At 39.6% G+C, this 15,912-nt stretch overlaps 1 protein-coding gene across 1 annotated transcript in view; it reads left to right on the top strand.

Annotated features, from left to right (window-relative positions):
* Positions 1–15,912, top strand: part of EPHA6 (EPH receptor A6) — a 512,200-nt gene that overhangs the window by 27,091 nt on the left and 469,197 nt on the right. The window contains exon 2 of the mRNA XM_058185714.1: positions 9,383–9,447. Coding sequence (XP_058041697.1) covers positions 9,383–9,447 — 65 coding nt within the window. The remainder of the gene's footprint in view (positions 1–9,382; positions 9,448–15,912) is intronic.

Consider the following 15,912-nt stretch of genomic DNA (forward strand, 5'->3'; position numbering starts at 1 on the left):
CAAATAAACAGGCTCTATATAGCCTTGAAATATGTATCATTAGCAGACATTCTTTCCTTTTCTAAGACATATGGCTCTTGTTTTTGTTTTGAAGTTGAAAGAAGAAAGATTTTGAGAGATGCAAGTGGGGAAGAGAAAGAGGAGATTTAATTGTGCCTCAAGTTTGAGCACCATCAGAATATCATCGGCAGAATACCATCAGCCAGACACACTGTTTTAACCTTGATTGTATTGTTTGTATTTACAGAAAAGAGAAGAATATTTTTTTTCTCTGAACTACAGTGAACCAATGTGAGATGATTATATTTGTACTAGACTACATCTTCCTTCTAGTAGTCTGATTTTTCCCCCCCTTCATTTTTTCATTCCCTAAAGAAAACCTCAATGCTAAAGTGCCACATAGAAAACTTTTCAAATCTTTAAAACAATGTTTTGCAAAAATCTGTCTCGCATTTTCTCACTCACATTCTTTACTTTCAAGATAGGCTTCTGTTGTTTTGATTTTCAGAATATTGGATAATTATTTTTGAAGTCTCTTGGTAGCCTTTCTGAGCTACACTGCTTAGACATAAAGAAGTTTGCTGGTATTAGTTCTCATTTCACATCTGAAACCTCTCTGGCTGTCCATACTTCCAAACCTTGGGCGGGAGGGAAGGAGATGAAAATCTTCATTAAATTTTCCTTTAGGGTTTAACTAAAGCATAGAAACTAGAAGGGAGACATAATTTGCAATGAATGTGCTCTCTCTTTGCCCACTTCATAACATCAAATATTTGCAAGAACCTCCTTTTCCAGTGGTAAAATTCTATTTGTCCCTTAAATTCAATAAATTTTGAAAGCAAATATATTTGTTCCCTATAAAGGTACAGGGCAAAACAGATTTATGGGTATTGGATTATGTACACCTCCCTGATGATTCCACCACTAAATTTGATCTGGCCACATTTTCTCCTTGTTGATATTCATTCATTCATTCATTCATTCATTCATTCATTCATTCATTCATTCACTTACTTACTTACTTACTTACTTACTTACTTACTTACTTACTTACTTACTTACCTACTTACTACTTTTTCATTTATTTAGTAAAATTTATTAGCCACCCATCTCTCCACATGGTAACTCTGGGCAGCTTACACTGTTAGTTTTTTTCAGTATTTTTAGTACCTTTGGGGAATAACTGCAAACACACTAAAAGGCATATAAAGAAGATCAGTTTCCACTGCCCACAAATCGATTTTGTGCTGCATAAAGAAAACAAAACTACCAAGGTTGTGAAAATTATATATAATTCAGTTCAGAAATCAAACCCATCATAGCATAAGAAATTGCAGCATGTTAACAATTGGAAGGGAAACTGAAGAGCACCTAATCCAACCCCTCCCCAGTGTGGTTATCCACTTCTACTACATCTCCATCAGATAGCCATCTAGCTATTGTTAAAACACCTTCTGCAGCAGATATTCTATCAACTCCAGAAGCAGGAACTTTTCAAAAGGGACAACATTTCCTTCAGAAGTGAGAAATATATTTGTCTGAAAGGCTGATGGATTCTGATCCTAACATCATTTATCAAAGTACCATTGCTAGAAAGTTCTTCAGTTCAAGGAGATGGATTTAGGGATTTCCAGAACTAGCATTTTGCCCATCATCAGGATCAAGGATGAAAAGATGAGGTGAGACAGGGAAAAGCTGCTGAGTGATTCAGAAAAGTAGGTCAGGACTTCCGGTGTCTGATTCTCTAGGATACTTGCCTTTGTATCTCAGATGTCTCATTTCATGGGCTCTTTGCAGATCAGCAGGAAGAAAAAAAGAGGTTCAAGGAAAATAGATTTTTCTAGTTGCTTCGGATTAGGGATTTACAATACTTTAGACTGAAGGACTTATTTGGCAGAAAATCTAATGACTCTGAGATTTTTAAAAGGAAAAAAAAAAAAAAACCTCCCAAAACCACAAAAGCATTTTACTGGTTGCTGGGATTTATTATCTCATTTGTTTGTAAGGAGCTATTAGTTAAATGCTTCTCTAGAACACATATGGCATTTTGGTGAGATTTATTTATGGTGTTCCACCTATGTGACTAAATACAACTCGGTATTTTCCTTATCATGTTTTAGCTGTCAGATTTGTATGTATTTTTTTCTTTCCTTTATTAATTTTTTTTAAAAAAAAATACAGAAGTGCTTTGTTTCCAGTGAAAATCATTTTAAAACACTTCAGGGTAATGAATGTAGTTTTCATTCACAGAGCTGTGCATAAATATCTAGGACTTAAAAAAGAAGGGAAAAAAAGAATGCTTATAACAAATTGTGAAGTAGGCAAGGCTGTAAAATATTCTCTGAAATGTTTGAAGCAAGTGTTTACCAAATGTTAATACTGTCATTTTATAAATAGTTTCTATAAAGAAATCCAATCAATAATAATTTACATAAAGAACATATTTGGCAGGGTTATAGAATCACAATGATCAGGATGGGAAGTTTAAATCTGAATAGCTGAAGGGCATTACATTAGGAAAAAAAACTGGATTGGAGCGCACTGCTTACCTTATTGGGAACCATATTCTTGGGGAAAAAATATGGTTGACCTGATTATGGGCCACTTGTATCAGTGTTACCTATGGAAAAATTCAGTGCCTTAATGTAAGAGGTATAAATATAAAAGCTGTAACTTTTACCAACATCCAGTAAAGGAGAAAAAAATTCTGCCATTTTAAATTTATGCTCTTAAATCTTAAATTCTTTAAATACAAACCTCCCTACAGGAAAAGAGAAAAATTTGCACAGCTAGTTCTGCATACATCGTTTATTGTTTCAATTCTTTCATTGGCTTATCCCGCATTCCACTCCTGTTCCTTAGAAGATCATCTTCTGCAGTTTAGAGCTCAACTAAGGCACAATATAAAAACTTATCCATAACAATTAAGCTACCAACTTCTCTGCAGAATTCCAATTGTCATGTTTAATTTTTCACCCAATGAAACAAGAAACCTGCCTTTACTTGCCTCTCATTCTGATGACTCATTCTGAAGATGTATTTTCTAGAATAAATTGATTACAATACTATAAGGATTAAGACCTGGGCACGGAATGAGAATCCTATTTATTGTTTATTGTATTTATTGTTTTACTAGTTACTTTTATTGAAATCTGCATGAGTACACTTTTTTCATGAGATCCTTTTGAACCTCTCAAAAGTCTTTGATGCCATCAACCATATTTTCTCAGCTGCTCATGATGACTAGGAGTGGAAAGCATTCTCTTGTGTTTGCATTTCTCTCTTTGCATTTTATTATCTGTATAAAGCCACTGGAAGTAGTCACCAACTCATATAGGTTGAGGTATTATCAACACACTGATAATATTTAGTTGTACCTCATCACCTTGGGCTGAACTGAGACACAGTGGAAATCTTGACCTGGTATGTGAAGGCTTTAAGTCTGCATCCTGAGACTGAATTGCTGAAAAACTGCAGTCTTTTGCCTGCTGCTAGGGGGGTTCTTTTATTCTCACTAAAGAAATAACAGAATAACAACCTTGGAGATCTTCTAGTCCCATGATAGCAAACCTATGTCATGCGTGCCAGAGGTAGCATACAGTGCCCTCTCTGTGGGCACGTGAGGCATCACCCCAGTTCAGTTCCACCATGCATGCATTCGTGGCTCCTGCCAGGCAGCTGGTCTTTGGGTCTCTGCCGAACATGCATGGGGGGTGGGAAGTGTGCAGGGGTCCTGCGTGCACATGCAGGGAGGTGGGGGCATATGTATGGGGGCCATACACACACATTGCACTTTGGGGGTTCGGACACACACACGTGCATTCACATGCACACACATGCGCTTTGGGCCCTAGGTCCAGAAAAGGTTAGCCATCACTGTTCTAGTCCAAGCCCTTGCTCAAGCAGGAAACTCTATACCATTTCAGACAAATGATTGTCCAATCTCTTCTTAAAAGCTTCCAGTATTGGAGCACATACAATTTCTGGACACAAGTGGTTCCACTGATTCATTGTTCTAACTGTCAAGAAATTTTTCCTTAGTTCTAGGTTGGTTCTCTCCTTGATTAATTTCTATCCATTGCTTCTTGTTTTGCATTCAGGTGCTTCAGAGAATAGGTTGACCTCCTCTTCTTTGTAGCAGCCCCTTAGATATTGAACCTGCAACTTAGGTCCTGTGTCCTTGACAAAAGACCATTGCTAAATAGTATGTAGCTCATAGCTATGAAAAGCTTTGCTCAGCTATGACTAATCCATCAGTTGCAATTCTTTCTGGAACATGTATTGGCAATAGCTTTCCCACATTTATTATTTTACCTATAGAATCAATTACTGCAATATATTCTTAATGGTGTTGATGCGGATTTCAGCATCTCAAGTGCATTTGCCAAATGAAATCCCTCCATACCATGTGTCATCAATTTTGCAAACTGCTGCATTGACTTACAAGAAATGTATGAATACATTATGAGAAATGTAGTGAAAATGCTGGTTTTATTAAAAAAAAATCCTTTATGTCTTAATAGCTGAATGATTGACAACTGTATTCTTCAAATAAAATGAACTCATCTCAGTCTTGAGTGTTTTTGTCTCAAGAGTTACTCTTGCATAACTCAAGAAGGTGGCCAGAGCCCTATTTTCAGTTTATGCTCTGTCCTTACCTCAGTCAAGAAAATAAGACTGGCCTTTCTGCTGGTCTCGAGAAGGGCAGTCTGTCAAAATAGTGCTTTTTCCTATTTAAAGTAAGTTTAAAACTGAATCTGGTTGTAATTATTGTTGAGAAGATTCAAAACATCCACATACTATGTATCTCAGCATGGTCCTATTATTTAACAGAATAATTAATATGTGTTATTTATTGAGAAATGGTAGGAAAACGACCATATTTTCTTGATAATATTATAACTAAGTTTAACAGGAATCTCAGAATTTGCAGCCTATAAAATGTATGCTATATTTTTTATGCTACGTATTCATATACAATACATTCAGATGCAGAGAGGTATGTATCAACAGTATGTGGGTGTTTAATGCCAAGAGTTACACAGAAAAGAACCTATGAAGCATTATTCACTCCTTGTTATTATTCCATATAAAAGAACAAGATTAGAGTTACAGTATGTGCTATTTTTGTGGTACAGTTAAGTATTTCCACTTGAAAGAAATATGAACGAAACATGAATCTCATTAAATATCAAATTTTTACAAATATAAAGCACAGAGGACTTTCAGGCATCACCTTATCATGTAACAGTTTTCCTGTAAATGTTATAGCACGCTGCTATTTCTTTCTGCCAGCATTTATAGGGGCATTTAATTTAATATATTCCATCAAATTCCACATTTTTATTCAGATAAACAAAAGCCTTCTAAAATATTCTACACTGCTTCTATGTCAGTCCCAATGAGCAGCTGCGTGTTGGGGCTGGCATTCCGGTGGTGCGGAGGTTCTGGCAACGTGGCAGCTCCCATGGCACCCTGGCTCCTCAGTTTACCTCCTGGCTGGAATACTGGCCAATCTGGAAGATTGCCAGCGGACTTGGAGCATGCAGGAGTAATGCCTAATTGCGGTATCTAATGGAACAATGATTAATGAGTAGGGAGGAGCCAGGTTTAAGGGTCATCTGGGTGATAAAGCTTTTTAAGGTGGTGGGGAGCACAAAGCATTAGCTCCAACAAAATCTTCTTGTATTGCTTTATGGATGTTAGTTCATGCCGGTAAAGGATTCAAACCATCATTTGTGTGTGTGGTGTTTTCTTTATACACTGGAACCTGACAGTTTGTTGGAGCTCAAAATGACCACCATAGCTGAAGGTACAGTGCCAGGGCTGGAGGCTGCAGACTTGGAGGAATTCGTGGCAGCCACAGAGGTTAGTGTGCTGGAGGCTGTGGAGCCAGTAGAGGGAGTTTCCCCAGTAGTAAGACCGAAGGAACTCCCGGCCTTGGGGCATGGAACATTGAAAAACCAGGAGGGTTTTATTGTGATCAAGGCCCAAGTAGTGATTACCAAACACAATTCAGTCCTGAACAAACTTATTTTATTAAAACAGCTGAGAATTAATTCATTCTCAGCTTCATCCAAAACAAATTCTTCATAAACAGTCCTTCAGCCTTATCACCCACCTTTGTTGTCTTTGGCAACCTGCCAAAAGGTTTTCTTGGCAAAACCCCCACAAAGTTCAAGAAGCAATGGAATCAATGTTGCTTTTCTACAAAGAACCCAACGGCTCATTGCTGCTCTTTTAAGCCTTATGGGAATGGCCAAATATCTTTTGGCCTTACTCCCAAGTCGTCCTTTTTGCTTCAGCTGCTCTGGCCTTCTGGCAGCTCTTCTCATGCATGCACTATGCTCCTCCTGTTCCTTTGCCTCTCTGCTGTCTGCCTCTGGAGGCTCCAGAGTCCACGCATCAGTCCCAGATGGCCCTGATCCCATCTGTGCCTCTGATGCAGAGCCCTCATCCAGGCCTTCCCCTGACTCCAGGACTAGCCCATTGTACTTCCCAGTCTCCTCACTGTCCAACTCCACTGCCAGTTCTCAACTGCTGGTCAGAAGCTCTCCCCTTCCAGGGTCCCTTTCTCTCAATGGAGGGAGAGGAGGATCTCAGATGACGACTGGAGTTACTCCACAGCGGTGGGCAGCCAGATGTTGGAGGTTTTACAAGAGATGTTTGGGGCTGTGGGGTTTAGAGGTGCAGGCCAGACCACGGACTTGCAGAAATCCACAGCAGCAGCTCATCCTCTGCAGGAACCACACCCTCTAGGTGCTGTGCCCAGCCGACTCCAGGAACCTAGGGAGGGGTAAGAATATGCAATGCAAAGCCCCATGGGAGTGCGGGACTGTAGGCCCCGAATGGATATGGCACAGGCAAGCTGAGTGTTGTATGCCTTGTGGGAGGACACGAAGGACCCTCAGGGCTATGGTGGTCCAGGTCCCATGGCACGTACAGCTGCAGGACACACCCAAGGCCAGCCTTCTATAGGACATTGGGATCCACCAGCAATTAGGTCGGCATTTGACAGGAGTGAGGAAAAGGTGGCCCTTTTTATAGGGCAAGTACTAAACCACATGGATCGGTATGGCCACCTCAATACCTCCCAGTGGGACAGAGTAATGGGCATAATGGCGGTGATGGAGGGGGCGGTTGCTGATTGGGTGGCTGACCTGTATGAAGAGCATGCCGAGGAATTAGGTGACCTTGGCCATTTCCTGGCTGCCCTCCGGGTTCGCTTCGACGATACCACCAGGGCCCAGCAGGCAGAGATGGACCTGTACAGTGTTCTGACAAAGGGAATGGGCTGATAAGGAGTACATTCAGGTCTTTAAGCATCTGGCAGGTAAGGTATGAGGTTAGTCCATAATTTTTAAGAAGGTCTCAACCACATTCTATGGCAGACTTTGCCTCACCTCACTGTCTGATGGCCTGGTATCAGGCGGCTACTGAACTGGGATCTGAATTTCAACAGGAAAGGGTGAAAGGGTCTGTGTGGGTTCCAAAAGCCCTGTTTTGTACCCCAACTTCAATGTTAGAAGTCAGAAGACAGAATTGCCATCTCAAAGGGTGGTGGAACCAAATATGCCAATACCCAGCAAGCCTCCTTTTACATGCTTCCATTGTGGGAAGTAGGGGCATAGAGCAGCCGAATGCACAGACGGGGACCAGAAGAAGTCCGTCAGTACACACACACACCTGTACATGGACAATGACGGCGAGAAAGAGCATCAAGGACACACCAGAGAAGTTAAGGCGGGCACAACAGATGATGCCTATGACCCCGAGGATGGTGATAGTCAGTCCCAGTAAGGAGCCAACCACCAGCAGCAGCAAGGAAAGCCACTTGATGACGTAGTCATTGCGATGGCAGCCTCCTCCTGACATTTAAGGCACTCAGACTGACAGCAAGCTTTTCTGAATGGACCGAGCAGCAACTGGGAGCTGCTGACTGAGCAGCTGTTGAGGACAGCTGAGGCTGAGAGACTGAGAGTTACAGAGAAATTTGGAAAAGGCTGTAATGATGACTAATCTGGAGAGGCTTGGAAATGGCTGGAATGTTGGCCAATCTGGAGGAGTGGTCAGCGGGCTGGGAGCATGCGGGAGTAATGCCTAATTATGGTATCTAATGGAACAATGATTAATGAGTAGGGAGGAGCCAGGTTAAGGGTCACCTGGGTGATAAAGCTTTATAAGGTGTTGGGGAGCACAAAACATTAGCTCCAAGAAAATCTTCCTGTATTATTTTATGGATATTAGTTTGTGCCGGTAAAGGATTCAACCATCATTTGTGTGTGTGGTGTTTTCTTTATACACTGGAACCTGACATTCTACATATATCACATTGCTTTTGAATAGTGGTAAGTTTATAAATACATCAGAAACCAGTATTTACCTTTAAATAAATAATTTTTTAATTATTTATCAGTTTACCAATTATTTACCAGTTACTGACCCATAAACTAAATAACCAGTTTGTTTTCACATTTTGTTCAAATATTTATTCCTGTAGATAATTCAATATGTTATGCAAATCCAAGTCATTGGGTTTTTAAAAAAGCATCATAATTCTATTAACCACAGAAAATAATATCTTACAAATTGTTCAAACTATCTTAAATGCATGTTATCAATGTTGATCATTCTTAAAATAGCATGTGTGTTTAAATTTGCACTGTATATAGCATGTATATATAGATACATATATGGTATGTGCACATATGCAGAAAATAAAATGAACTCCATTTATTATCTTAATGCTATGTGTGACTTCTTAAAAATATTTTTAGCACTTATACAAAAATGCACGTTTTATATCCAAAATATAAATTTCATATTTCAAACCTAGAAGAAAAATCTCTATTATTACTTCATTTGTATTGATTTTAAATTTCAAAATACTTTCTTTTGTTGTTGTTGTTATGGATGTTTTTTGGGAGAACTAGAAGATATATTCTAAATGTGTTGTTTGCTTCAAGGACAACAAATCAACAGTAAAATACTTACTTAAGAATATTAACCCTAAACAGGCATCTATTATATATCTATTATTCTACAAAGAATAATTCCCATGTTCCTATTGACATGTTTCTATGTTAATGTCTATACACAAGTTATTAAAGATTCCTGCACCAAAAAAGCAATTTAAAATATCTTAGAGAGGTTTGTATATTTTACAATCTATAAACAAGATAATTAAAATTATGTTTATTGATAGTTGAAATGGAAAAGATATATTTTAGGATATCCATATTTCCTGAGTTATTGTCTAATGCAATATAGACAATATAGAATAGAAAATAGAAAAAATATAGTGATTTTATAAAGTTGTACAGCTTGCGGCATTAAATTGCTTAAAGCACATTCCTAATTAACTTTATTTGTTTATTTCTAGTGGTATTGCTTGATACAACCACTGCAATTGGAGAGCTAGGATGGAAAACCTATCCTCTAAATGGGGTAAGTCAATCATCATAGGTTTGATGGCTATTTTGGAATATATCTGATGTGCATTGAAATATACATTGTATTCTGTATATTTAATTCAATTGAAAACTGCATTATAGTAAATATTTCTAAAAATATTGAACTGTACCAGTAGAAGCATCTACTCTATATACAAAATGGCATAAATAATTAAATACCTTTCATGGTTTATTTATGAATAGTTATGGACTTACATAGTAAGTCAACTTTTAAGTATGAATATCTTTTTAAAATATCTTTTGATAATTGTGGAAAGGGTTTTCTGTTTAAAAATAATATGAATGAAATTCAGTGAAACACTTCTGATCATATTTGACCTGTAATATGTATCTGATGTTCAAAATATGAATGTTTTCCATAATACTGTTTTGAAGCCTTAATTCTAGGTCTATCAGCCCCTTGGAGAATAGGGACTTATCCAGTAGTGGGATTCAAATCCCGTCACTACCGGTTCACTCATAGGCACATACACGCTCACATGTGACACTTCTGCGCATGCACAGAGATGTCCAGGCAGGTGGGAAGAGTCTCCCATGGCCACTACTGGTTCACCCGATCTGGGGCAAACCGGTAGCAACCAACCACTGGTCTTATCTCTGGAATTTATGAAGCAGTAAATGCAAGCTATTCACAGCAATGAAAGCCCTAGCTGCTTATGCAATACTCAGCTGTTGGAATCTAGCCAAAGATTCATTATTCTAAATTTGTAAATTTAGAATAATGAATATAATAATTGTTGGATGTATGTTGTAAAGCTCTCATGTGGATAAGATGCTTGTTGTATTTCTTATAAGGTACTATATTCCTATGTCTAAAATACAGTATATCAGGAAGAGATACAGGTGAAAACAATAGAATGCCATGGTCAATGACATATGGTAATACTATAAAATGTTAACTTACTGCAGTGGTGAAATCCAAATTTTTTTACTACTGGTTCTGTGGGCGTGGCTTGGTGGGTGTGGTGTGGCTTGGTGGGCATGGCAGGGGAAGGATATTGCAAAATCTCCATTCCCACCCCACTCTGGAGCCAGCCAGAGTGGTATTTGCCGGTTCTCCAAACTACTCAAAATTTCTGCTACCAGTTCTCCGAACTCCTCAAAATTTCTGCTACCAGTTCTCTGGAACCTGCTGAATTTCACCCCTGCCTTACTGCAACATTCACATATTTTGCTAAGCAATGGAACATTCTCTTCATTATCAGATCGCTGACATTATTCAAATCAGTTTTTGTTATTCTCTGACATTACCAGGAGAGATAAGAGGAAGAGAGGGAGAAGGAGACGGAGAGGGGAGAGGGAGAGTAATTTTATAAATGTAAAATTTATAATACAGGTCCAGATTTGTTCCCTTTTCATATGGGAACCTATACTAGGGAATCAGTCACTAACTCATTTCACATGATCTCAGACTCCTTATTTTTCCATTTCAGTAATTCCAGACATGCTGATAATGTCACTATCCTTTCTAAGTTCTGGTTCAGTAGTATGCTTATATGCATGCATGAATTGATTTATGTATCATGAACTGTGCCAAAACAGTTTAAATTCTTTAAAGCAATAATGGAATGAATATACTCTAGGAAACCAGCTGTGTGGTCCATTTATGCTCTGCTTATCTTTAACAATGATGAATTTTTTTTAAAAAAAAGCTTTTATGTGCTTTAGACTTTTTCCATTATTCTAAGTAATATGACAAGCAGAACTCCAACACTGAATACTGATGTTTACCATTTACAGTTTGAAAAATTTTAATTATTCTGTTTTATGCCTAGAGATCTAGAGAATATTTAAGTGAATAAAAAACATCAAACTTTCCAATATGGAAATATATACACTCTCAACAAAACTTTAGAAAGGTGTGATTGACACCTGGACTGCAGTATCAATCATAGAGCTTTATTGATGTTTTATCACTCTAAAACATCTTATAAGAAGGAATTTGGAGCGGGTTCTGTAAGAAATTATTGTCAAATATTTTCATGTGGAATTTTAGACTTTTGGTGACTTCTGCAAAAGCTATAAGCCCATTACATTATCTTCCCCCAGAAATCTGGAGAAAATAGATAATTCCTGAATGCTTAACTAATATGTGGGTGATATGGCTGATGATTCTGCTGGACATTTGCAGGTGTCCTCTTTCAAATTCCAACTGGTTCCTGTTTTATGGCAGGTATAATAGTGAAATAAGATAGCTGAATGTGATGTCACAAGTCAAACAGATTATATCAACAGAGAAGAAGCTATAATGATGACAAGTCTCTTTCTAGGAAGCTCATTGCAAATGGAATTAGAATAGAATAGAATAGAATTTTTATTGGCCAAGTGTGATTGGACACACAAGGAATTTGTCTTGGTGCATATGCTCTCAGTGTACATAAAAGAAAAGATACGTTCATCAAGGTACAACATTTACAACACAATTGATGATCAATATATCAATATAAATCATAAGGATTGCCAGCAACAAGTTATAGTCATACAGTCATAAGTGGAAAGAGATTATTGCTTCATTTATAAAAATGTCTGAAGGAATTCATCAAGAGTGACTTTTAACACTTTATTTTTTACTTCATTAGACAAATAGATTATGTTTTGGATATATCAGTAACAGAAGTTAAACATAAATGTTTCATAGTATCCTATATTATTGATAATTACAGCAATAGCCTTTTAGGCTTATATGCTGTTTCAGAGGATTTTACAGCATTCTCTGGGTGGTGTACAAGGTAGAAGCATTATTTGGCATATTGACTCCAACAGTCTGGTTCTTCCTTTTACCAACCTTGGAAGGATGCAAGGCTGAGTCAACCTTGAGCCCCATCAGGATCAAACTTCAGGCTAAGAGCATAGTTTTCCGACAGTACGACACTTTAATCACTGAGACTTGGATCAATACAATACTTTCATACAAGAGCTCCTTATATTGATGATGTACTCACATTGGTATAAATATTAATTTATAAAATGCAGTGGTTAGGCTTATATTGGAAAAGAGTCATACATTTTGGTGGAAATTGTATTTATGCTGGCTGGGAATTCTGACAATTGAAGTCCATACATCTTAAAGTTGCCCAGGTTGAGAACACTACTCTAGTTAAAGAGACCACTAGTGGATGGAATCTGGAGCATGTCTTTCCTGCTGAATTTAACAGAATAGGTAGGCATTACTGAGGAAAAACAGTCTCATTAGTAACCCAGCCTAAAGACATGAAGGACTTCAAAGATAACCACTATCAACTTGTATTGCATTCAGAATCACACTGGTAACCAATGCCGCTCATAAAGCAGAGATGTCATATGGGCCAAATAACTGGCATGAAAATGACTCACATTACTGCATTTTGCACCAGTCAAAATGTCTGAATACTCCTGGGTAAGTATTATTTAGTAATAAGGAAGTGACTAAGGCATGACTAACTGGAATCTAGGATCAGGCACCAGTATTGCAAAATGTAAAACGTGCAAAAACTCTCTCAGCCACAATTACCACTTCCTTCTTGAGCAAGAACCATGCGTTCAGGAGGACTCCTAGATTGTGCAGAGGTTCAGTTTGGAGCAACTCCATCCAAAACATGAGATGGAAATATCCCAACTTGGTCTCACTAGGGTTAAAGCAAACCTATGAACTGGTTTTTAAATCTAGAAAGCAGGGTAGGATAAAATTGTTCAATTCTGGTAATATCTATGTGTTGCTTTTTCAGATTTGCCAACTGCACATTCCTTTCCTTTATGTTTCAAAACATTTACCTTAGTCAAATATTGGAGTCAAATGCATTGCAGATCTGTATAAATAATTGAATTACATGTATAACTTTGCTCTATAGTAATGAATATTTCAAAGAATTGATAACTGTAGAAATATTTACAGAATGAAAATTTCTGTTAAAAGTTTTGACATCAGAATTGACAACAGTTTAAAAATATTGGATATCAGATGCACTTTTTTATTTTAACCACTTGTCTAAAAGAAGAAGTAATAAATATTCACAGATAATATAACACTTATTTCTTTCATCTGCTTTCAACAATTACGTAACACTAGATTTCAAACTACTTTTGCAGCCTTTTCTCAACAGAATATTCACTGTAAGCAGCCACCCTATTACTATTTTATTACTTTACATTCTACAGAATTTGTCCTATATATATATATGCTTTTGTAACTCTGGGGAACATCTATAAAGAGGTCATTTTCTGAATAGCGCTAGTTCATTCAGGTTTTTTAAATTACGATTTTTCATGTGGTTCAATTATTTGTCATTTTTTCCCCTCCTATAATTTTGTAAGCAGGTTTAATATGTTTAGGGAAAGTTTGTGCCAAGCTATTTGTCATGGGAAATACAAAAATCAGAAAATCATTTCATGAAAAGTGCATGGAGAGTAGGAGTTAATGCAGCCATTTGAAAAAGAGAAAAGAAGAGAAGAAAGAGAGGGGGGAGGGGGGAGAGAGTGAGATCTCAAGAGCTGCACAATCAGAAATGAGTTTTCAATTCAATTACTAACAGATTTTTTTTAAAAAAATAGTATGGTCTATTATGGATTGTGGTGGGTGGGTGAGAGTAGATATCTTTTGGGGGTAATTCCACATTACAGCCTAAAACTGTTGGTCTCCCATGTTCCTTCCATCTGGTTACTAAACCTGCTGCTTCAGAAATTGTAATCCAGATTGTAATGATTTACAGTGTGGTTGTGTTTATGGCCACCCCAAGACCTGAATTCTTGTTGTATTATTTATTGGCCTTCCCATCTGGGCAATGGACCATCTGTGCAATCTGTGCACCATCTGTGCACCATCTGTGCAATGGACCTGATTCAATTAATTGACGGCCCTACCCATGTCGGGGGAGGCACCCTAGACTTGATTTTTATCTCTGGCCAGTGGTCTAATGATCTGGTTTTAAATGATTTAGTTGTCGAACCTTTGTCATGGTCGGATCATTTTCTCCTTCGTCTAGACTTTCTGACCGCTACCCACCACCGCAGGGAGACGGAACCAATGCGTTGGTTCCGTCCCAGGCGCCTGATGGACCCGGAGAGGTTCCTGACGGAGCTTGGGCCGTTTCCCGAGCACCTGGCCCACGACTCGACTGAAGAACTAGTTGCGGCCTGGGAACAGGCCGCGGCTGGAGCTTTGGACCGTGTCGTGCCTTTGCGGCCTCTGACCCGGCGTCGGTCTCAACCAGCTCCTTGGTTTTCCGAGGAGCTGAGGGAGATGAAGCGCCGGAGAAGACGCCTAGAGAGTGTCTGGAGATCCAGCCGTTCTGAGGCTGACCGGACACTAGTTAGGTCCTATAGTAGGACCTACCTAGTGGCAATGAGGGTTGCGAAGCGTTCCTACGTTTCCTCCCTCATTGCGTCGGCAGATAACCGCCCGGCCGCCCTGTTTCGGGTGACCCGCTCGCTCCTTCAACAGGAGGGGCGGGAGGACCCCCTACAAGGGCGTGCCGAGGAGTTTAACGGTTATCTATACGACAAAATTGTTCAGCTTCGGGACGGATTGGATCAAAATTGGGTAGATCCAGGCGAGGGTTCCGAGACCCGTCTTGTTGAGGTGGTTTGGGATGACTTTGATCCTGTGACTCCCGAGGACATGGACAGGTTGCTGGGTAGGCTGAACGCCACCACATGTTTACTGGATCCGTGCCCCTCCTGGTTAGTACTGGCTACTCAGGAGGTGACACGAGGCTGGCTCCAGGGGATTACAAATGCTTCTTTGCGGGAGGGGGTCTTTCCTGCGGCCTTGAAAGAGGTGGTGGTGAGACCCCTCCTCAAGAAGCCTTCCCTGGACCCAGCTGTTTTAGGGAACTACCGGCCAGTCTCCAATCTTCGCTTCACAATGAAGGTTGTAGAGAGTGTGGTGGCATGTCAGCTACCCCAGTACCTGGATGAAGCTGTCTATCTAGACCCGTTCCAGTCCGGCTTCCGGCCCGGATACAGTACGGAGACAGCTTTGGTCGCACTGGTGGATGATCTCTGGAGGGCCAGGGATAGGGGTTACTCCTCTGCCCTGGTCCTATTAGACCTCTCAGCGGCTTTTGATACCATCGACCATGGTATCCTGCTGCGCCGGTTGGAGGGGTTGGGAGTGGGAGGCACCGTTTATCGGTGGTTCTCCTCCTACCTCTCTGACCGGACGCAGACGGTGTTGACAAGGGGGCAGAGATCGACTCCAAGGTGCCTCATGTGTGGGGTGCCGCAGGGGTCGATTCTCTCACCCTCCTGTTCAACATCTATATGAAGCTGCTGGGTGAGATCATCAGTGGCTTTGGGGTGAGATACCAACTGTACGCTGATGATACTCAGCTGTACTTTTCCACCCCGGGCCACCCCAGTGAAGCTGTTGAAGTGCTGTCCCGGTGTTTGGAAGCCGTACGGGTCTGGATGGGGAGGAACAGGCTCAAACTTAATCCCTCCAAGACGGAGTGGCTGTGGATGC

The sequence above is a fragment of the Ahaetulla prasina genome, chromosome 5 (genome assembly GCF_028640845.1).
Source record: "Ahaetulla prasina isolate Xishuangbanna chromosome 5, ASM2864084v1, whole genome shotgun sequence".
Taxonomy (NCBI): domain Eukaryota; kingdom Metazoa; phylum Chordata; class Lepidosauria; order Squamata; family Colubridae; genus Ahaetulla; species Ahaetulla prasina.